We start from the raw sequence: 24,219 nt of genomic DNA, 5'->3' as shown, positions 1-24,219 counted from the left end.
TTTATGCATGACTTTCAGTTTCATATATGGTGTACTGTAATAACTAAGTTACGTTTAACATGGCAGACTGTTGCCATCAAGATCTATGTAATTAGTATATTCAGGGACATAGCAACTGTTGCAGCATGGGACACTTAGCATTGTCCTGTCGAGTGCTGTGTGTGTGTAATGTCAGGCTGTGCCCAGCTCCTCGCCTTGCAGAGAAAGGTGGCCACTCCCTTGGGTATAGTTTACAGTCAGCATACTGCAGTTTTCTGCACATTGATCCCTGCTGTTCCGGAGGAGGGTGCTGCTGGTGAATGATTGCTTGATATCACCTCACCGCGCTTGGCATATTCAGCTTATCTTGTGTATCAGTAATCTTCTTCGTCAATCACAGTGTGAATTACAGCGCAGACCAGTCTTTGTCATCTCTACACTTGCCTGAAGTTTGGGACCTGTGAAGAGCACTTGGGAGACTGTCCGCACATACAGTCCACCATGCAGGAGGCTGAGAACCTCTATGAAACTGCCCTGCCCCGACAGTGGAGTAATGATGAGAGAACCTACTCCATCCCTAGCAGTCCGGACAGTATGGACTTGAGTCCTGATGGACCTCTAAGCACAGCATCAACGACTCCACCTTCGCAGGTCGAGGGAGAAGACATCTACGCGGACAAGGAAAACGGCTCCATGAAACAAGCTAATTTGCACTTAGACATTGGCAAGACTCCACTGAATCACGGTGTGTCCCTGTCTTCTGGGTCTACAACCCCAACATCTCCCACGCCAAGGTCACCATTTAACCTTAACTCCACTTCACACCCTACAACTCCCACTTCTCCACGGGAGTTCATCCCACCCCATGGTCTTCACACCCGTGTCCTGATCCCCAGTGGGCAAATAAGAAACGAGAACGGAAGCGGGGATGAAGTGGATTATGTGGAACCAGACGCAGACATATCTGTCTACATAAAGGTAGATAACTTACATTTACATGGGCGATTAATGCCATTCATGGAGTAAAGAGAACTGGAGTAAAGCGTTTTCCAACAACAGAATTCTCAGCTGCGTTTGTTACTCCAGTCTGTCTTTACTCCACCAGTTATGACTGCCTCACCACTGTTCAATATGTTCAATACCTACTAGAGATACTACAGTGGGGACAACACACCTTCCATAGCCTCCTGGGTTCTTATTAATCCTTCATGATCACTATACAGATGAAGCCCTGCTCATCTATCCCTTTAATAGGATTACTTGAACCAGTGCAGTCGGACTTAATCCCCTGCTGTATTGTTCTCTCTGTATTGTATTGCAGCTGAGAACAATAGATAAAAGGCTTATGCTAATAAGCCTTGGTGCACCATATAAGCCTAGATGAGCGAGGCTCCATCTGTACCTCTCCGACTTATCACTATTCCACTCTCTGAATCATATTATTGCCTTATATCAAACTTCCCACTCCTAAAACCATGGGGGGTGGATATAATGTGCAGAGAGATTAAGATTTGGGACGTGAGTATCCAAACTCAAATCTAAATTGCAGTGTAAAAATAATGCTGCCCAGAATTTCTGGGCGACATGCAAAAGCAGCCAGTATTTACGCTGCATGCAAAAAAAAAGAAAGAAATATATTTGGTTTGGTTTGGTTTCGTTTGTCCAGTTACTTTTTTATTTTTTATTTTGTTTTGTACCCACCTCAAAACCAGCCACACTTCGCTCATCTCCGCATTTGTCTCATTTTGCAAAATGAATGACATATGCACATGTAATAATGGTTATGGCAGTGATGCTGAGCCTCAGCAATAATAATATAAGAAAAATCCTCATTTATTAGTGTAAAGTTTAGCATTTTACTTTGCACGGTCGGAGAGAATATGCGTTGGTGAGCTGGGTTATCATGACTTACTTACAAGGGATTGTGCCCTGCGGTGGCTGCTTTCTGCTTACTCTGCAAAAAAAGAATAATACTATTGAAGATACTTTGTATAGTACTAGGATAAGCTTAGCAGGTTTGTACTGGCAGATTTATGACCAGTGATTTGTATGTGTCATCCCCCTGTCCGTATGTAAATAGCCAAATCTCAACAACAATGTCATTTTTTTTATTCATCGGTCCAATGCAAATAGTATGAGTAAATAAAGACTTTACTAGGAAGTTTGTTTCACTTGATAGATATCCACTGTTTATATATTTATGGAATTTAAAGAAAAACTCTTCCCATATTAAACATGCAGTGTTGGGCTGAGTTTACTACTGTAAATGAAGGTATATGTACTTAGCTGGGTGCAACTTTCACCTAATCTATCGAGTTTCCTGGTACCGCTATTGTATCAGTTCATGAGAATGGGAAATCCATAACGGATGGATGATGTTGTCGATTCATAAGAGTGGGAAATCTATAGGGGAGGGGATGGTGCTGTCAATTTATGAAATGAGGAATTCATAGGGGAGGAACAACAAAGAACTATCGGAGACATTGGAATTAAGTAATAACCCCTATCTCAACATAGTGGATTCCACCCACATATACAATTCTAAATATATACATACACACACACACACACACACACACACACACACACACACACACACACACACCTCTCTCTCTCTCTCTCTCTCTCTCTCTATATATATATATATGTACGTATATATATATATATATAGAGAGAGAGAGAAAGAGAGAGAGAGAGATGTGTGTGTGTGTGTGTGTGTGTGTGTGTGTGTGTGTGTGTGTGTGTGTGTGTATATATATATATATATATATATAGCTTTAGAACTTTAGAATTGCCTGCTGACATTACCTTTGAACACTACTATCTCAGAACACAGTCACTTCTGCAGGAGCAGCAGCCGGGCTCAGAACTCCGGATCTAACAGTTTATACGTACTAGGTGTGATTATTTGGAACAAGTCTGTATTATCAGAGATTCAGCTAACAATAGACCTGATTCTAGTGATGTTGTAACTCATACAAGTCACAACTTGCACATTATCCCCAGCAGCGATGTAGATGTGCTCGTTATTTATTACAAACACACCAAGGTCATTCTAATTAACTCTCTCGGATATTAAAAAAAGGAATATTTGTCATTAGAGTAAATAGGACGGGTGCTGAGGTATTGGCTGTGGAAAGTAAAGTAAAGGGTCAGGACGATATGGCGTCTATGCTGTGACAGAGCTGGATTACAGGCAGGGTCTAGGAGAAAGGTACTGATTTATCTATGGTGGCTCCAAATGTATTTGTGGTGCAATAAGGAGTAAAAGGTAGAATCTATAATGTGGTACAGGGTCATCTTAACATATAGGCACACTGTGCAGCTGCCCAGGGCCCCACAATTATAGCGCCCTCCGAGCAGGGATGGGTGGTGGTCACATACATAGAGCGGCCAGGCAGCCCCCACCTCCCAGCCTGCAGCCAGACAGTGAAAGGCTGCCAGCATGCTGATTGGTGGATGGCTGGAGCTATCCACCAATCAGAGTGCTGACAGCCATTCACTCAATGGAAGCATGTGGAGAGATGGTGCCAATCTGCAGTAGGGGCATGTAGATTTTTATTTTTTTATTGATTCCAGTGAATGGGTGGATCGGGACATAGCTTTGCCCAGGGCCTACTATACGGTTAAGGCGGCCCGAGGACTGTACAATTTGCTTTGCCGAAAATAATTTTATACTGTACGAGTATCTACCAGAAATAACTATATATGTACAGTATGTATGCCTACTGCCATGGTTTTGTCTGTAACTACAATAGCCATGAACTTCCTCTAATGACGCATAAGACATGGCAGCAGCCTCTTTTATTAATGGACTATGCTTGCCTATATTTCATATCTGGCTTTGTCATCATCCCCCATCCCCCATGTCATAGGCCCTCCTCTACACCTTTAAGACAGGAACTCTGTAGCTTTGCCTGTGGTGACTGTGAGGTCAGTACCCTGCATAAGTCATCATCAGAGGGGGATATTTATCACCGTCCGCATCACACATGTGGATGGGATGGGATAAAATCACATGCGACAATTGAATACATTGCAGGTAGGGAGGCCAATCCCGGGCCGTTTTTTCAATCCCGGGATTCGGGATTGAAAAACGGTCAATCCCGGGATTCCCGGGATTGCAGTAGGGACCAGTGAAAGATGTAGGGAGCAGCGCTGGAGGGAGGGTGTAGGTAGCGGTGCGGGAGGTAGGGAGGGGGTAGGCATAGGTGTGCGCAGACACTGACAGGCGGGTGCCGCTCCTGACCCCCCCCCCTCCACGGCATTATAGTGTTCTCTCACCTCCCCTGTCCTGGATATAGACTGCTCATAGGCGGCCCAGGTAAGCAGTCTATGTCCAGGACAGGGGAGGTGATAGAACACTATAATGCCGTGCCATGGAGAGGGGGGGGGGGGAAAAATGGAGCGGCACCCGCCTGTCAGTGTCCGCGCACACCTATGGGGGTAGGTAGCGGTGCGGGAGGGTGGGTGTAGGTAGTGGTGCGGGAGGGTTGGTAGCGGCGAGAGGGTGGGTGTAAGTAATAACACTTACTATCAGGCGGCCGCCATGGACACACTGAACGCAGCGGCATTTCAAATGAAGCGCCGGCCGCCAGCCAATCAGAGCTGGCAGACCGGCAGCCAATCAGGGAAGCTGCCGCAGCAGTCGCTCCTGATTGGCTTACACCCACCCGCCCTCCCACGTCGCTTCCAACCCTCCCGCACATGCGCACTATGGGGGTCATTCCGAGTTGTTCGCTCGCAAGCTGCTTTTAGCAGCTTTGCACACGCAAAGCCACCGCCTACTGGGAGTGAATCTTTGCTTATCAAAATTACGAATGAAAGATTAGCAAACTTGCGAATAGACACTTCTTAGCAGTTTCTGAGTAGCTCCACACTTACTCGGCATCTGCGATCAGTTCAGTCAGTGTCGTTCCTGGTTTGACGTCACAAACACACCCAGCGTTCGCCCAGACACTCCCCCGTTTCTCCAGCCACTCCCGCGTTTTTCCCAGAAACGGTAGCGTTTTTTCGCACACACTCATAAAACGGCCAGTTTCCGCCCAGAAACACCCACTTCCTGTCAATCACATTACGATCACCAGAAGAAAAAACCTCGTAATGCCGTGAGTAAAATACCTTACTGCATAGCAAATTTACTTGGCGCAGTCGCACTGCGGCCATTGCGCATGCGCATTAGCGACTAATCGCTCCGTTGCGAGAAAAAAATAATGAGCGAACAACTCGGAATGACCCCCTATAATCCCTTGAATCCAGGGATTGGAGGCTCCAATCCCGAGATTCAAATCCCGGCATTTTTGGGCCCAAATCCCGGGATCCCGCCGATCCCGATCCCGGGATTGGCCTCCCTAATTGCAGGGATGTATCAGTTATTGCATGCAGGGACAGAGATCGTGAGAAAGCTCTGTCCCTGTGAATGCCCTCTGCAGCCTTCTCAGGGTATATTTCACCAAATATACCCCAAGTGTGTGAGCGCATGCTCCTCTGCTGGGTACCCCTCTTTTTGAACTTACCCAATGATTGATGTCCCAGTGTACTCCTTTGGCTCCGGTCATCAGGCGGTCATCAGATTGCTGGCTGCCAGCTCTGTGACCATTCATTTGATGGCAATATTTACAAAAAATGAAGTGCCAGCGTCTATTTTAGTAGATAGACTTTAAATGTGGGAAAGGTCCCCATTCGCTGCTATAAGAGGAACCAGTGGCGTAACTAGGCATTTTAGCGCTGTGTGCAAGAAACGACATTGGCGCCCCCTCCTCCCCCCATGCAAGATAGGGGCAGTGCGCGCCGTAGGCGCGCGAAAAATATATAGGGGTGTGGCTTCATGGGGAAGGGGCATGGCCACAAAATAATAGCAATTCATACTATGGTGCACAGTAGTCTCCATTATTCAAATTACGCTGCACAGTAGCGCCACTACACCAGGTAGAGCCCCTTTTATACATTACAGCAGACAGCGTCCCCCTTTTTACACATTACAGCAGACAGTCCCCCTTTTTACACATTGCGGCAGCCAGTCCCCCTTTTTACACATTGCGGCAGCCAGTCCCCCTTTTTACACATTGCGGCAGCCAGGCCCCTTTTTACCACATTGAGGCAGCCAGTCCACCTTTTTACACATTGCGGCAGCCAGTCCCCCTTTTTACACATTGCGGCAGCCAGTCCCCCTTTTTACACATTGCGGCAGCCAGGCCCCCATTTTACACATTGCGGCAGCCAGTCCCCCTTTTTACACATTGCGGCAGCCAGGACCCCTTTTTACACATTGCAGCAGCCAGTCCCCCTTTTTACATATTGCAGCAGCCAGGCCCCCTTTTTACACATTGCGACAGCCAGGACCCCTTTTTACACATTGCGGCACCCAGTCCCCCTTTTTACACATTGCGGCAGCCAGGCCCCTTTTTACACATTGCAGCAGCCAGGCCCCCTTTTTACACATTGCAGCAGCCAGGCCCCCTTTTTACACATTGCAGCAGCCAGGACCCCTTTTTACACATTAAGGCAGACGGTGTCCCCCAGAGAGAGAGAGAGAGAGAGAGAGAGATACTTACCTTCTCCCCGCTGACAGGCTCCTCGTGCTGGCATCTCCCTCTGTGCAGGCATCGGACAAGGAAGAGGAGGGAGGGGGACTGGAGCCGCAGCAGCGCTATTTCATTGGTAGTAAGCGCCGCTGCAGCATCCCCCTCTCCTTCCGTATAGGCTGCCTGGCGCTGCTGTGGATGCTGGGATGGAGGAACCGCATCCCAGCATCCACAGCAGCGCCGGGCAGCCTATACGGAAGGAGAGGGGGATGCTGCAGCGGCGCTTACTACCAATGAAATAGCGCTGCTGCGGCTCCAGTTCCCCTCCCTCCTCCTCCTTCTCAGCTGCCTCCGGCGCTTCTCTCTCCTCCAGCGCGGCTGCGGCGCACGGCGCAGACTTCAGAGGCGGCATGTAATGAGTCAATTTGACTCATCACATGCCGCTGGCCGTGCGCCCTCAGGGCAACTGCGCTGTGTGCCAAGCCCACTTGGCACACAAGTAGTTACGGCCCTGAGAGGAACTGTGCTGAACCTTTATAAAGACAGCAAAAAGAAAAAGTGTGTGGGAATAGCAGCGCTCAAGGGATCTAGGGGGTCATTCCGAGTTGTTCGCTCGCTAGCAGTTTTTAGCAGCTGTGCAAACGCATTGTCGCCGCCCACTGGGGAGTGTATTTTTGCTTTGCAGAAGTGTGAACGCTTGTGCAGCAGAGCGCCTGCAAAATCTTTTTGTGCAAAACAAGACCAGCCCTGTAGTTACTCTTCGTGTGCGTTGATTCTAATGACGGAGGGACGGCTTTTGACGTCACACACCCGCCCAGCGAACGCCCAGCCACGCCTGCGTTTTGCCAAACACTCCCTGAAAACGGTCAGTTGCCACCCAGAAACTCCCACTTCCTGTCAATCTCTGAGCGTTTGGAATCGTCGCTAGAACCAGTGCAAAACCACAAAGGACTTTGTACCAGTACGATGCGCGTGTGCATTGCGGTGCATACCATGCGCAGATTAGCCATTTTTTTCACTGATCGCTATGCAGCGAACAACGGCAGCTAGCGATCAACTCGGAATGACCCCCCAAGACCACACCTCAATTAAAGTTTGAAGCTAATAACATCGTATGTAAGGCTATCCTTACATTCCTGGCCTGCTATTACCCTCTTCTACACTTGATATATGCATTGTTGCTAGGACTAACTATATTAGTTTCATTTTAGAGGTGGACATTTTATGATTTGAATCTGCCATTTATGTATAAAGTGTGTGTTTTTTTATATTTGCATATTAAATGTGTCAACATTTTTTACATTTCCGTCTCTCTCGATTTTATTGTTAATTGATGTGTGATCTTGATCCCATGAGCGCTGCTATTCCCACACACTTTTTTTTTACGCTTCATTTGATGTCTGCCGTAAATTGAGATGCTGGTTTACAGCAGACACCAGATGACTGGCACAGTACAGGAAGCCAACGCTCAGATGACCAGACACACAGAGGAGCGCACCAGGGACACCGATTACATAGAGCTATAAGTATATTTACTCTGCCTATGAGTGGAAAACAGAGCCAGGAACCTGTGGATAACGCTGTCTGAAGATAGCGTTATTATCACAGTGCTGCCTCTGGTATTTTGTCACTTTTTTTTTTTTTATTAAATTCAGCCATATCGCATTTTCCATTACAAGTATGGGAAATGCGGTCTGATTACTAAAAAAAATGTGACTAAAAGGGTTTGGAGTTGTTTTTCACAAAAACGCCGTTTTTCACATTATTTTAGTAAAAATAATATTAATAAATATTAATCTTACTGCCTATGAAAGAAAACATGTTTCATAAACAAGGAAAGACTCCTCTCTCCAGTCATGCTGTTCCTAGGCCGAAACCTGCTGTGCCAGATACTAAATCTGCTGATTTATAAATTAATTTATTACGAGCTGACTTCCTGCTTTTCTCTCTCATTATGTGTGACAAATCTTCATGACCTTTGTATGGATGTACAGTATGCTGTATGTGAATGGCGGAAGTTGCTCTATTGCCATCCATTTGTTATACAGGAAGTGTATGTTATAGAGGAAGTTCCGCTGCATTCATTGGTCAGCATGACTGCAGCTAGTAAAGACACACCTCTGCAGCTGTCCAGAAACCTGTGGTGATTTTCACAATGACCACTTTTCGTGGTGTCAGAAAGTCTGGCTGTGATGTCATAAGGTCTCCTACGCATAGATCCGCTGGTTTTTGATGATGCCATCATGGACGTTTGGCTCAAGTTCAAGGAGGAATGCTGTGTATACTGCTGTGTTGGGCTCTCAAACAAGTAAAAAAAGGTACAGGCATATACCCTACTCAACATAGCTGGTGCTGTAGCTGTTGATAAGGCAGACACATCTGTCTATTCAGAGGGGGAAGACCAAGAAAATTCAGAAACATTGATAAAAAGTTAGATGGAATATACTTGCCAGTGAAAATTGTTGCTTTTAGCACTGCTTTGCAGAACCCTGTGAGAACATCCAGTCATATGCTGCCAGATTGGAACTACAAAGAAATGTGATTAGGGTGCATTAGCAAGTGAGCTAATCAGGGACAGGATTGTGTGTGGGACTAATACTGATTTAACTCGTGCACATTTATTATGTGAGAAGGATTTAACAATGAACACTGCTATACATATATGCATGCTACATGAGCAGTCCAATAAAAGCGCAATGGAGTTCAAAAGATATTCTGATATATGTGAACCCTGGCAACACCTGCAGCAATGAACCCGCTGTGTCACACACCCACCGGGCCCCCTATGTCAACTGGATTTGGGCTACACTATTCATGTACATGTGCTCTATACATCTGTAACTAAAGAGGAGTCTTTGCCATAAAATCCCATTTTAGAGGTGATGTCCATGTATATCACCAGAGCAAAATGTCAATTTATTATACATTCTGTTTCTATACTTCAGTAAGATTAATTTCTTTTTGATACTCAATACTCGTTAATCCCTTGGCTGCTGAGAGGGTTTGCTCACCCTTCTGCTGAGAACATTTTCCATTGTTAGCGCTGATCAAATACAAACATTAATAGCAATGATTTTTTTTCTATGTGGTACCGACACAAATTATACCTTGTTTTTTTTATGGAAAACCGTATTTTCAGAAATACTACTAGTCTTACTACGTCTAACACGTGAAAAACAACGTTTAACCCAACCAGGGCCGTTTCTAGCCAATTTGGCTCCCGGTGCGAGATTTAAAAATCCCCCCCCCCCCCCCCATTCACATAAGAAAAAATGCGCCCCCCCCCCCCCCCCCCCCTAGATATAAAGAGGAAAAGTATGCGCGCGCTCCCGGCAAGGGGGCGTGACCTCGTTAAAATGGGCGTGGCTTTGTTAAGATGGGTGTGGCCTCATCTGATCTCATCATCACGGCCACCACACGATAAAAAAAAAAAAAGTCCTCATTTTACAAATTACAGCAGGCATGCGACCCCATTTTACACAGCACGGCAGGCAAGTGTCCCCATTTTACACAGCACGGTAGGCAAGTGTCCCCATTTTACACAGCACGGTAGGCAAGTGTCCCTATTTTACACATTGCGGCAGGCACGTGCCCCCATTTTACACATTGCGGCAGGAAAGTGTCCCCATTTTACACATTGCGGCAGGCACGTGCCTCCATTTTACACAGTACGGCAGGCAAGTGTTCACATTTTACACATTGCGGCAGGAAAGTGTCCCCATTTTACACATTCCGGCAGGCAAGTGTCCCCATTTTACACATTCCGGCAGGCAAGTGTCCCCATTTTACACATTCCGGCAGGCAAGTGTCCCCATTTTACACATTCCGGCAGACAGGTGTCCCCATTTTACACATTCCGGCAGACAAGTGTCCCTATTTTACACATTCTGGCAGGCAAGTGTCCACATTTTACACATTCCGGCAGACAGGTGTCCCCATTTTACACATTCCGGCAGACAAGTGTCCCTATTTTACACATTCCGGCAGACAAGTGTCCCCATTTTACACAGTACGGCAGGTGGTGGTAGGGGGGAGGGAGATAGAGAGAGGGAGAGGGGCTGACTTACATTTGAAGCGGTTCTTCCCGCTCTTCAGCCGCCTCTCCCTCGTCTGCGCAGCGCAGGCCATCTTGGCTCCCCCTTCTCCCTCCTCCCAAGTGCCCAGCTCGGGGGGCGGGGATTCGCAGAATGACGCGATTGCGTCGTGACGTCACGACGCAAACGCGTCATTCCGCGAAATCCCGCCCCCCAAGCTGGGCACTCGGGAGGAGAGGGGAGGGGGGTTTGAAAGTGCTCAGGAAGTGCCGCGGCGGGCGCCCCGTGCGGTTGCACGGCTCGCCCGCCGCTAGAAACGGCACTGAACCCAACTGACCCAAAAATGTTTTTCTTTTTTTTCTTGAAATTGATAGGAAAGCAAATGTAATTTATTCCCCTCATCTTCTTGTGATAATCCACCCAGGGGTTTAGCCAGAACTTTCAGGGCCCCATAGCAACATTCTGAAGGGGCCCCTAACCCAATGATTCTAGAGAGAAATCTCACTACAGCAGTTGTTCATTGTATACCTCATAATAGTGCCCTAGTTCAATACTATAGTAATGCCTTAGTTAATGGTATGCCCCATTGTAGTGCCCTAGTTTACATGATGTCACATTGCAGGGCTGCCAGTACACATTATGACATAGTGTCCCCAGTTCATATTATGCCACATTACAGTGTCCCCAGCTCATATTATGCAACATTACAGTGTCCCCAGTTCACAGTATGCCACACTATAATGCCTCAACTTCATATTGTGCCACATTACAGTACCCCTGTTCATATTATGTAACATTGTAATGCCGTCCTGTTAATTTTATACTACAGTACAATGAGCAGGTCCAGGGGCATAACTAGATATACTGAAGGCCCCAAAGCAAAAGTTTGTAAGGGCCCTTATGTACCACCCAATGGTGGAAAATGTATATAGCACATGTAACAGGGAAGGTAGCCCCTATCAGCTACGGGCCCCATAGCAGCTGCACTCCCTGCACCTATGGTAGCTACACCCTGTATATAACACATGTAACTGTGACAGGGAAGGTGACCCCTCTCCACTCTGGGCCCCATAGCAGCTGCACTCCCTGCACCTATGGTAGCTACACCCCTGTATATATAACACATGTAACTGTGACAGGGAAGGTGGCTCCTCTCAGCTCTGGGCCCCATAGCAGCTGCACTCCCTGCTCCTAAGGTAGCTACGCCCTTGTATATAACACATGTAACTGTGACAGGGAAGGTGGCCCCTCTCAGCTCTGGGCCCCATAGCAGCTGCACTCCCTGCTCCTAAGGTAGCTACGCCCTTGAATCCACCTTTCCAAAATAGTAAAAAGCAGGATTCTGGGCCTTAATCAGCTGCAATGCGATCGCATACTCCCAGTGTTCAGCCCTGTGCATACGCACAGGGCATGGAGATGCGATCGCATCTCAGTAATGCGAACACATTTGCCTGAGTGACATGCCCAGTCATTCGCGGTGCAGTCAGGGGCAGCGACGCATCATTGCAGGGTGGTGCGGCAAAATCTGGGGTGGATCTGGACCATTTTTGGGGTGGCTGCGTGATGTCACACACGGCCGCACCAACGGGAAACATGGCCACTCTCCATCTGTCTTCGCAGCCAGGCTGCGCAGGCAGGGGAGCATCCCTTATTTTACGGGGACAATTGAATTGTGATTGCATCGCTGGCAGCCATTTGCATGCAGGGTGGCCTTGCCCTGTGGTAGGTGGTCCCCAGCATGCGGCCGCAAGCAGTTGCAGTTTTGCTAATTTTACAAAACTGCAACTGATGCTAAATACGATCCTCTATGTGTACGTTTTGTCTAAAAAAACATCACAGGAGATCACCAGACAATAGGAGGGGACGCCCCTAATTCATGTGTATTGTTTCACCCCACATTTAGTGTAACTCTGGTGAAAGGACACATAGGGCGGGATGTACCAACCTGTTGCGGTACATCCCGCCACACAGCCACACATCACGCCGGCACTAATTGCATATGTACTAACATATGTGATTAATATAGCGAAGGACAGCTCATGCGATCAGAGCTGTCCTTAGCGATGCACTGCGGCTGCTGGAATTCCGGGTCTATGCGCATGCACAGACCTGCGGCGGTCGTGGGGTATGCTGGGAGGGTTCCGTGATGGAACCCTCTCCGCATCGCATTGTGGGAGAAGCCCTGTAGGCTTCTACAGGGTAACGCCAGCAAAAGCTGGCGTTATCCTGCGCAGCGGAGACCCGGCGGACGGAGGTAAGTACATACGAAAATGCAGTAAAAACGTTTTTTCCCCCCGCAATTTTCACTTTAGTACATCCCGCCCATAGTGCCATCCCACTCTGATATATGGAAAATGTGCAGGGTAACATTGTCCGTATTATCACTGGTGATCACCAGACTATAATTAGTAGGGGGCTACATCCTCTTTTAAATGTGGGTGTCCCAGGTTTTGTGGATGCAGGGTTAGGGCAGGGGGACATCTTTCCCCATCCATGGACTCAATTACCAAGCAGTAACTTCTATGGGGTCACCTGTCTTGCAAATGCAGGGTACACCATCTTTGTAGGTGACAGGGGGGGGGTAATTCAGAGTTGATCGCAGCAGCAAATTTGTTAGCAGTCAGGCAAAACCATGTGCACTGCGGGGGGGGGGGGGGGGGGGCAGATATAACATGTGCAGAGAGAGTTAGATTTGGGTGGGTTATTTTGTTTCTGTGCAGGGTAAATACTGGCTGCTTTATTTTTACAATGCAATTTAGATTTCAGTTTGAACACACCAAACCCAAATCTATCTCTCTCTGCACATGTTATACCTGCCCCCCCTGCAGTGCACATGGTTTTGCCCAACTGCTAAAAAATTTGTTGCTGCGATCAACTCTGAATTACCCCCACGTTTGGGAAGATAGAGGGACTTAAAGTCCCTACCCCCATACATTCATACATTTTATTTAAATTATTTATTTATAAATGTTTTACAAAATTCCGCTGGCGCACAAGATTGGCGCTACCTATTCAAACTCCACCCAGATAATTTCTCCTATTGCTGCACAATGGGGGTAATTCTGAGTTGATCGCAGCAGGAACTTTCGCCCTCATTCCGAGTTGTTAGCTCGCTAGCTGCTTTTAGCAGCATTGCACACGCTAAGCCGCCGCCTACTGGGAGTGAATCTTAGTTTAGCAGAATTGCGAATAGAAATTTCTTAGCAGTTTCTGAGTAGCTCCAGACTTACTCCTACACTGCGATCAGTTCAGTCAGTTTCGTTCCTGGTTTGACGTCACAAACACACCCAACGTTCGCCCAGACACTCCCCCGTTTCTGCAGACACTCCCGCGTTTTTCCCAGAAACGGTAGCGTTTTTCCGCACACACCCATAAAACGGCTAGTTTCAGCCCAGAAACACCCACTTCCTGTCAATCACACTCCGATCACCAGAACAATGAAAAATCCTCGTTATGCCGTGAGTAAAATACCTAACTTTTTAGCAAATTTACTTGGCGCAGACGCACTGCGAACATTGCGCATGCGCAGTAAGCGACTAATCGCAATATAGAGAAAATCGGCACGAGCGAACAACTCAGAATGACCACCCATGTGCACTGCAAGGGAGGCAGATATAACATGTGCAGAGAGAGTTAGATTTGGGTGTGGTGAGTTAAATCTGCAATCTAAATTGCAGTGTAAAAATAAAGCAGCCAGTATTTACCCTTCACAGAAACAAAATAACCCACCCAAATCTAACTCTCTCTGCACATGTTATATCTGCCCCCCCTGCAGTGCACATGGGCCCTCATTCCGAGTTGTTCGCTCGTTCTTTTTCATCGCATCGCAGTGAAAATCCGCTTAGTACGCATGCGCAAAGTTCGCACTGCGACTGCGCCAAGTAACTTTACTATGAAGAAAGTATTTTTACTCACGGCTTTTTCTTCGCTCCGGCGATCGTAATGTGATTGACAGGAAATGGGTGTTACTGGGCGGAAACACGGCGTTTCAGGGGCGTGTGGCTGAAAACGCTACCGTTTCCGGAAAAAACGCAGGAGTGGCCGGAGAAACGGTGGGAGTGCCTGGGCGAACGCTGGGTGTGTTTGTGACGTCAACCAGGAACGACAAGCACTGAACTGATCGCACAGGCAGAGTAAGTCTGGAGCTACTCTGAAACTGCTAAGTAGTTAGTAATCGCAATATTGCGAATACATCGGTCGCAATTTTAAGAAGCTAAGATTCACTCCCAGTAGGCGGCGGCTTAGCGTGTATAACTCTGCTAAATTCGCCTTGCGACCGATCAACTCGGAATGAGGGCCATGGTTTTGCCCAACTGCTAAAAAAAATTCCTGCTGCGATCAACTTGGAATTACCCCCATGATTACCACCAACTGCAACTACATATAAAGACATTTTGGAAGCACTGCTGTAGCTAAATAAACACCAGTTAACTATAAGGGAGAATATCGCCGGATCTCATGTCCTCATAGAGAATTGCAGAGCCCTTGAATACCACTGTGGCCTACTCCAGCTGGCACTGGCTACAGTCCAGACAGTAAAGTATCCTCAGGGCTCCATGTGGGTCAGCTGCCTAGCGTTTGAAAGACTCGTCCTACAGGTATTGTCGGCCCGCTTTGATAATTATCCCATTGAGAATAAGTGGAGGATCATACAAGCAAACCCACAATAACGTGTGAGGACGAATAACTTAAGACACTGTATAGCTTTGCATACCTCCCAACTGTGTGGCCTGAGAAAGCGCTCAACTCTTGCCCGGGCAAAAGGGTGTGTGGCCTCAATAAGGGGCGTGGCTTCTCTGTAATGCTGCGACCGCGAGCATCCCCCCCCCCCGCTCTGCGAGCTGCTAACATGCCCCCAGTCCCTCTTGTCTATTCACCGCTGCTCGACTAAGCAGAGCAGCAAGTGACAGGAGCCTCCCAACTCCCCCCCTCCCCCACCGCGGGACACTGCAGCCCGCAGGTGGGACAGCGGGACAGTCACGAAAAAATGGGACTGTCACACGAAAATCAGGACAGTTGGGAGGTATGACTTTGACCAGTCTAAAGGTTTTTCTTTCTTTTTGAAGTGACGGGACATCTGAAAAGGAGATATATATGGGAGAATCCTGAACAGACTTATATTGTACTGTGGGGGATCCTCAGGGCATGTGGACACTTATTTTTGCTTTCCTTGTATATATGTTGGGAGCCTGAATTTACTTACAGAATATCAATATTTGTAGGTAATGTTCCATTTTACAGGCAATATATTGCTATGGGGGGATAACAAATGTTTTAAATAAGTGAGTGCTAGCAACTAAGCGGAACAAAGGGGGTCATTCCGAGTTGATCACTCGCTAGCAGTTTTTAGCAGCCGTGCAAATGCTATGTCGCCGCCCACTGGGAGTGTATTTTAGCTTAGCAGAAGTGCGAACGGTTCTATCGCAGAGCGGCTAAAAATAATTTTTGTGTAGTTTCAGAGTAACTCAAAACCTACTCAGCGCTTGCGATCACTTCAGACTTTTCAGTTCCGGATTTGACATCACAAACATGCCCTGCGTTCGCCCAGCCACGCCTGCGTTTTTCCTGGCACGCCTGCGTTTTTCCTGGCACGCCTGCGTTTTTCCGCACACTCCCTGAAAACGGTCAGTTGCCACCCAGAAACGCCCACTTCATGTCAATCACTCTGCGGCAACCAGTGGGACTGAAATGCATCACTAGACCCTGTGCAAAACTACATTGTTCGTTGTGCCCGTACGTCGCGCGTGCGCATTGCGCTGCATACGCAGAACTGCCGTTTTTTAGCCTGATCGCTGCGCTGCGAACAAATGTAGCTAGCGATCAGCTCGGAATGACCACCAAAGCACAAAATACTGTACATGTATGAACAACAGTCAGATGGGGGTATCCAATTGGGCGTAAGGTTTTTCCTGTAAATAAAACCTTTTCAGACCTTGCGCCCAATTTTGGATTATTACGGGTATGCGCGCTCCCGATACCTGTGGTATCCAATTTAAACAATGCACGCAGGGGTTTCTGCTTTGAAAACTCACGGCGCAAGAAAAAAAAAGTTTGATACTTACCTCTGCGTTCCGGTAGGTTGGGTGGTCTCCGAGGCTCCCAGTCATCTCCCCTCCATCTTTCCACTGTGGAGGAGGATGCTGGGAGAAGAGATGGCTGCTGGGAGAAGAGGGGGCTGCTGGGAAGGGAGGTGGCTCAGATTTGCTCGGTAGGTGCAAATAAAAAGATGCAGTGATTTCTCTAGAAATCACCAAGGCTTATTTTCTCTCCTTCAGTTGAATAAGAAAACCCCACTGCTGCAGGAAAAACCGAATTGAAACAGACTGGGACTTTGGGCAGGTGCAGATGGAAAGTGCGAGTGTGGCACCCCGGAAAATGGTGTGGGTGCCCCTTTAAAGTTTGCTTACAGGTCCGCAGAAAAAAGGGGAAGCGTTAGCACAGCAGGAGTTAAGTGTAGACCCTGGCCTGATCACATGGTCTGGATACTAATGGCTGATTGGACTAGATAGTCTGGGATTAGAGGAGCCTTGTGGGAAGATGAAGGAGGAGTCTGTATGAGTTACTGGAGGTGCTGGACACATGCTGAATGAGGAACAGAGCGGGAGCTGAGAACAGATGCCAACCGCAGGGTCACGCTGGGCAGTGCGAGCAGCGCTGTATAGTAGAAGCAGTGGGGTGTTACCTGGAAGCCGAGAGCCGGGTGAGCTAGCGTGAGACGTTGCAGCCGGAGACCAGACACCACCAGGCCTAGTGAGTGGAACGGACCCCGCTGCAATCTCGTAACAGTGAGGAGCTGTTAAAAATGGTCCAGCAAGTGAATACCTCAGTCCTAGAGTTCTGAGTGTGTACATTGAGACTGATTGTGACCCAAGCCATGAGCAGACCAAACACCTGGGCACACACTTGACTATATGCACCCGATATATAATCCAAACCGGTGTGTATACCCTATATTATTAATGATGCACGTTCTCGTGGGTAGTTAACGATGTCCAATATCTTTAGTTCCAGCCTAAGTATCTAAGTTGTCACATGCTATGCAGTGTAAAGGGCGCGGACAGCATAGCGCCATATCCACAAGTTAGTCCCTGTTGAGGGTCAGTAACCCTGCTTTAACACTGTTGGTATACCAGAGACTGAGCTATTTGTGCAAGTGCAGGTGGGTTAATCTGGAAAAGGCTGAGTTATTTGTACAAGTGAAAGTAAGTTCCTTTAACTGGAAGAAAGTTTATTTAGCCAAGAGACCCCCATTGCCAATTGAGTTATATTTGTCAGGAGACACTACCATCCCTTCGCTAGCTACATCTTCTTTTAAAATAAAACATTGACATTATTACAACCCAGGATTCTTTATATATCTGTGTGCCGATTCCCCATTGCAACGCTGTAGATCTACAGAATGACGTTGGAAGAGCTCCAACGGTATTTGCCGGTGAAGACCATTACCCCTTGGCAAGGGAAAGCTAGATATTTAGTAATTGTTTTTGATAAGTGTGTCTTTCATTACTCTTCTCATTACCACACTATAGATTGTAATTATCATATGTCAATATTTGTGATTCAATTGATTGTCTTTTGCATTTTTTAATGATTCACTGTAATGTGAACTGTAGCCAATACAAGGTACGGGGAGAAACATTTCAGGGGAAAAGTCTGTCAGCCAACACATGTGATACCTCTATCAACCACCTAGACATACCCGCCAACCCCAGGGTGTTACACTAGTGAACTGTTTGTGATCGGTTGAATGCACTGCTTGATAGTTACTTTTTCCGTTGCTTGTGCATATACTGTGTATTTATGTGCCTATTTAAGTACTGTTTTTTTCTGTACACAATTCATGGAGTTGCTACTGGTGCATTAGAGTAGTACTTTCATAATTAGTGATGCCTAATAGCAAACTAATATTTTACAAAGAAAACGTATCGTTAAAAACAAGTGTATGAGACGTGTGCCCGGCAGAAACGCATCTTGCTCTTTTAGTGAACACATTTTGTGACTATGATTTGGAGTTCAGTTGCGGCTAACTTCTTCAGCGTCATTTATGTTGCATCCACTAGCTGGGTCTTTACCGTCACTGTGGATCATCGGAAACACAGTCATTTTAAACAGACTCTCCCTGGACATACTGTATCTTTATATGGACATGACAGCAATCACTTTGTCTTATAGGAATTATTTGTTACATTTATAAATATTAAATTAGCTATAGGGCCTAATTCATACAATGTCACTCACGGACCTCTTTCAGCCGCTGAAGGAGTGACATGCAGCGGTATTTGGGGGCAGAGCGGGGTCGGCACCTGGCACTGTTCTTCAAAATGGGGGCATGTCGGCCCCGTTTTGAAAGTGTGGTGGGTCCAGAGTCTTCAGTAATGGATGCAGACTTCCTGGACCCCGGTGTCTGGATCCTACGGCCACCCGGGGTGAGCTTCAGCTTACACAGGCTGGCCGGTGCCTAAATCCATCGGGAAATGTGATGGTCACGATGTTGATCCAAGGCTGCTTCCTCAGACGCAGCACCCTGATCCTCGCTAATGCACACAAGAGATGTCTATCTCCTACAGACGCCTCCTGCTGCATTAGAATTTTAATGACACAGGATTGCACAGTCTCTTCCTTGCAGCTGTGCAATTCCATACAAAGATAAATCAGGCCAATATACCATAACCTGCCCTCCAATATATGATCAATAAATCAATTCAGCACATGATGATGCATGTAATTATGGGGCAGATGTATTAACCTGGAGTAGGCATAAGGAAGTGATAAACCAGTGATAAGTGCAAGGTGATAATGCACCAGCCAATCAGCTCCAATATGCAAATTGACAGTTAGGGGCTGACTGTCTGGTGTGTTATCACCTTGCACTTATCACTGGTTTATTACTTCCTTATACCTTCTCCAGGTTAATACATCTGCCCCAATATCCTGAGCAGCTAGAGATATGTATTATACATACAGTATATAGTGATGCGGTTATATGTAATATTTATTCTGTTATGTTGATGCAGCTAATCAGTTGACATTTCGCTATGCAGCGTGGCACACCCTAAGTGCAATTACTCACATGTTATAGCACAGTCTATGTACGTTTGTACTTATTTATCATTGCACAAAACAGGTAATTAGCTGAAACATAACTGATATATATCTCTGTTTAATTATTACTTTAAGGAATGCAATGCCACAAATGATCAAGGTTGTTCTATTTAAAACTAGCTGAGATTACTGGTGTTTTGCCGGGGTTGAAGAATGGACCTTGAAGTACATCTGCAGACTCCATTTTTTACGTTGATTGCTACCTCATTGGTCATTGGGGTATAGAATCAACCTTGACGTTCTCCAGCAGGTGTCCCGTCAGCATGGGTGATCACTCTAAGATCATCTGATGGCATGTTTTCTAAGACACTATTAAAGCTCCTGATGTAGTTACTGGTAGCATGCAACATTTCCTGCAACTGAAACACTATGTGGAAATCCATGCCAGGAATATTTTCCCATCGTCTTTTTGCCTCCTGGTTCCCATCTCCAATGAAGTAAATTTGAAGGAAATGATGATTCTCATTGGGAAGTGGCAGCAGTGATCCTACTCGATGGTAGACTTGACCCTGAACTGTAAATTTTCCATACATGTATGTTGCATCATCCACTGAACCTGTGGCTCCAAAGGATGTCACTTGGAGAGCAGAGTTATATTTTCGAATGTCTGAGCAAAACACTTTTGATTTATTGTGTGTTCCAGAAACCAGAGACTTACATGGCTCAGGTGGGCCCCAGGCTGCAGTTTCTACAGCACTGAATGACTGATGTGTTTGTCTTGCAACTGGGGGCTCCATAGCCCTGGTTGCAGCATGTATACAGAATCAGCAGATTGGCGAGCTAGCCTTGCATTGAGTGATTATCTCTCTTGGGTGGCTGCTTGTCTCTCATGTTGAGCTGCCAAGCAGTGTTGGACTGGGACCCCACCAGGGAAAGTAGTGGTAGGGGCCCATCTTTTGGGGTGTGGCCAGTCTCCAGAGGGGGTGTGGGCAGCTGCCACAGAGGCTTGGCTAACCATTAGAGTGCGCTTGGTCTGGGCCCCTTGATAAATATATATGTTATATACTGCTAGTCCGTGCATGATTCTGTACCAGATTAATAACAGCAATGCAGTGTAAAGAATACATCATAGTCCTGTGCAGTATAAGGTAACAAATGTATAATTCAAATGCACAGTCTGGAACCTGACCACTAGAGGGGGGGGGGGGGCAGACATAGGGCCCACCGGGGGGTCCCCTATACCTCTGTGAGACAGTCCAACCCTGCTGCCAAGCGTGCGTATACTTCCTCTGAAGTCTATTCACGTCTTGCCACTCCTTTGTTTCTAGCAGCTGAGAAGTTGCAACCCAGACTGGAACGTTTTTTGGGGTGGCATTGTGTGGCGTTGCCATGGGTTTCGGCGATTCCTCAAACTCACGTGTCATGACTGTATGCATTTTGTGTGCCCAGGGTAAATTGTGCTCACTGAGTGATAACCCGGCCATGGCCATGATGTGAATTATTATAGTTCCCTCAAAATTTATATTTCATGAATGTATGTTTTGCTAGTCTCAAAACTATGTCTGCATTGTGTAAGCCTCGAGGAGGGGTGAACTAGAATCTTTTGAAGATTAAACTTCCTGGGACAGTGTTTGCTTTTCACAGTGGGGGCACCCCTGCTCTGGCCCTGGACTCAGACAAACAGACTAAGAAAGTGTCAGCCTTCCTGCCATAAAACCTAATCAGATTGGGGAATTCAAAATCCTTCAAAAAATATTTGAGTTTTTAGTGTCCCTGAGAGGCAAGCCTAATTTGCATCTACACAGACTTTTGTGAGGACAAAGGAACAGTCTTTTTTCAACCTGGAGGGTGGGGGATACTGAGGAAGAAGTGTTTGTGGAACTATAGGGCTCAGAAGCAGAGAGTGCTGTGGGAGGGTCACTCTCCAAGTGTTATGATTCCAGTACTCCTGACCGGAGGAGATCTAATGACAATGGCCAGAGTACTGGAAGGGGAATGCTGGTTACGGGAGCTAGAAAGACTAGTTGCCCCTGGCGCCCTAACTCTATTGTCTCACCCATGCTATCGAAAATCCCTTGCGAGACTATGGTTTCTTGAGCCCCTGGCAGCCACGTTTGAAAGGCGGATTATGTCTGCCCAACTCCGGTGCCCCCCGGTCTTAGTGAGAGACAAAGGGAAATCCGAGGCAGGATGATGACAAGAGGACCTCTGACTGACAACAGGCCAGGAGCAACAAGCTAACTAACAAAACCTGAAGTATGTGCGGAAACCCGCCAGGGAAAAGGACAACCAAAATCCACTAGTCCGTTACTCCTACCCAGCACCGCTGGATACCAGAGTGGATCTGTGGGAGCGGAATCCTCCGCAAAAGCTCCAAAACACAAATAATAAATAATAAGTAATAGAGCGGCCAAGCCGCAACACACGGCTACGCCGTGACTCACGAACACCACTGGATGTTTAACGGTGCTCAGTCAGGACTCCAGGAACAGATGACGACTTCCGAGTACAGGACAACTGAGGACAGGAACGACCGGGTACAGCAGGACTGGAAACACTCTCAGCAAACAGATACAGCATGCAGGAAGCTATTACCGGCGTCTGTGAGAAGCCCTGGAAGTGTACTTAACAGGGAGTCCTCCAATCAGCTGTTCAGAGGCTGATTGGATTAAATGCCGTGCAGCTGCCTTGCTGCACGGCCAGGAAACAGGTGCCCTATTAATTTAAATGGACCCAGCAACGGGGAACGCGGTCCGCCAGTGGCGTCCCCGTTGCTAGGGTCCGTGCGGCTCCGTGCGCCCGGCGTCTAGCGTTGCCAGGGAGCCGGCGGCTGTACGCGCACGGCGTCCCTGGTTGCTAGGCGCCGGGCCGCACCGACGAGCGGACCCCGGCGCCTAACAGTACCCCCCCCTTGAGGAGGGGTCAAGGAACCCCTAAAGCCAGGTTTCCGAGGAATTCCCGAAAAAATGCCCTCTTGAGCCTCGGGGCATGGAGATCCTTATCCAGGACCCAAGACCTTTCCTCTGGACCATAGCCCTTCCAGTGCACCAGAAAATAAAGCCGACCCCGGGACAATTTGGAATCGAGAACCTTCTCCACCAAGAACTCCTGATGTCCCTGTACATCTACTGGTGATTTCCCCTGAGAGATCTTCCGAGGAAATCTACTGGAAGAAACGTATGGTTTCAACAGGGAGCAATGGAACGTATTTCCGATTCGGAGAGCTCTTGGTAAACGTAACCGGAAAGCAACTGGATTGATTTTTTTAATAATATGAAATGGTCCAATAAATTTGGGGCCCAATCTAGCTGAGGTTTGTCGAAGTCTAATGTTACGAGTCGACAACCATACCCTGTCTCCCACCTTAAAAGTGCAAGGACGCCGGAGCCTGTCAGAAAACTTTTTCTCTCGAAATGCCGCTTTTCTGAGAGCAAGGTGCACTTTTTTCCAAATGACTCTGAGATGAGAGGTTAAGGTTAGCGAGGAAACAGAGGAATGTTGAAAAAAAGAATTAGCTCTGGGGTGAAAACCAAAAACTGAAAAGAATGGAGACACATTAGTGGAGGAATGACAAGAATTGTTGTAAGCAAACTCCGCCAAAGGAAGAAACTCGGACCAATCATTCTGGAGTTTGGCTGAGTACAAACGCAAATACTGTTTTAATGATTGATTAACTCGCTCGGTCTGCCGTTGGATTGGGGATGATAGCCGGATGTTAAAGACAATTTCATCTTTAATGAGGCACAAAAAGACTTCCAGAATTGTGCAATGAATTGTGGACCCCGATCAGAAACAATATCAGTGGGCAACCCATGAAGTCTGAAAACATGGCGGAGAAACAAAACAACCAATCCCTGGGCAGATGGCAGTCGGGGAAGAGCAATGAAATGGGCCATCTTGCTAAAACGGTCCACTACCACCCATATGACTCGGAATCCGGCTGACAGAGGGAGGTCTACCACAAAATCCATGGAAATATGAGACCATGGCCTGAGAGGAACATTTAAGGGCATAAGTTGCCCGATAGGCAAGGAACGGGGAACCTTATGCTGTGCACAGACCTGACAAGAAAAAACAAACTCCTTAATGTCTTTAGAAAGACCAGGCCACCATACTGAGCGGGAGACTAATTCCAAAGTCTTAGAGATCCCCGGATGCCCGGCAACTTTGCTATCATGAAACTCAGTCAAAACAGTAGCTCTCAAAAACTCAGGGACGTAAAGACGACCAGCAGGAGTATTTCCAGGAGCTTGATGTTGAAGCTGCTTTAACTGGGTAAACAAATCTTGTGTGAGGCCTGCCCAAATGACTGAAGACGGAAGTATGGGAGTAACAGGACTGTTATTATGAACTGGAAGAAAACTGCGTGACAGGGCATCCGCCTTGGTATTCTTGGAACCTGGCCTAAAAGTGATAATAAACTTGAAACGAGTAAAAAATAAAGCCCAACGAGCCTGCCGGGCATTCAGCCGCTTAGCTGATTCGATGTACTGAAGATTTTTGTGGTCAGTCAATACTGAAATGGTATGTGTTGCTCCCTCAAGCCAATGCCTCCACTCCTCGAAAGCCCATTTAATAGCCAGTAACTCCCGGTTACCAACATCGTAGTTGGATTCAGCAGATGAGAATTTCCTGGACAT

General features: G+C 47.1%; 1 protein-coding gene across 1 annotated transcript in view; it reads left to right on the top strand.

Moving 5' to 3' along the window:
• The first annotated feature begins 275 nt into the window (after positions 1-275).
• Positions 276-24,219, top strand: part of CLIC5 (chloride intracellular channel 5) — a 278,748-nt gene continuing 254,804 nt past the window's right edge. The window contains exon 1 of the mRNA XM_063915215.1: positions 276-957. Within this exon, the coding sequence (XP_063771285.1) occupies positions 481-957 (477 nt within the window). The 5' untranslated portion in view covers positions 276-480. The remainder of the gene's footprint in view (positions 958-24,219) is intronic.

This window comes from Pseudophryne corroboree, chromosome 4 (assembly GCF_028390025.1).
Source record: "Pseudophryne corroboree isolate aPseCor3 chromosome 4, aPseCor3.hap2, whole genome shotgun sequence".
Classification (NCBI taxonomy): Eukaryota; Metazoa; Chordata; class Amphibia; order Anura; family Myobatrachidae; genus Pseudophryne; species Pseudophryne corroboree.
Note: the sequence above shows the minus strand (reverse complement) of the source record. Positions and strands in the feature narration are given on the sequence as shown.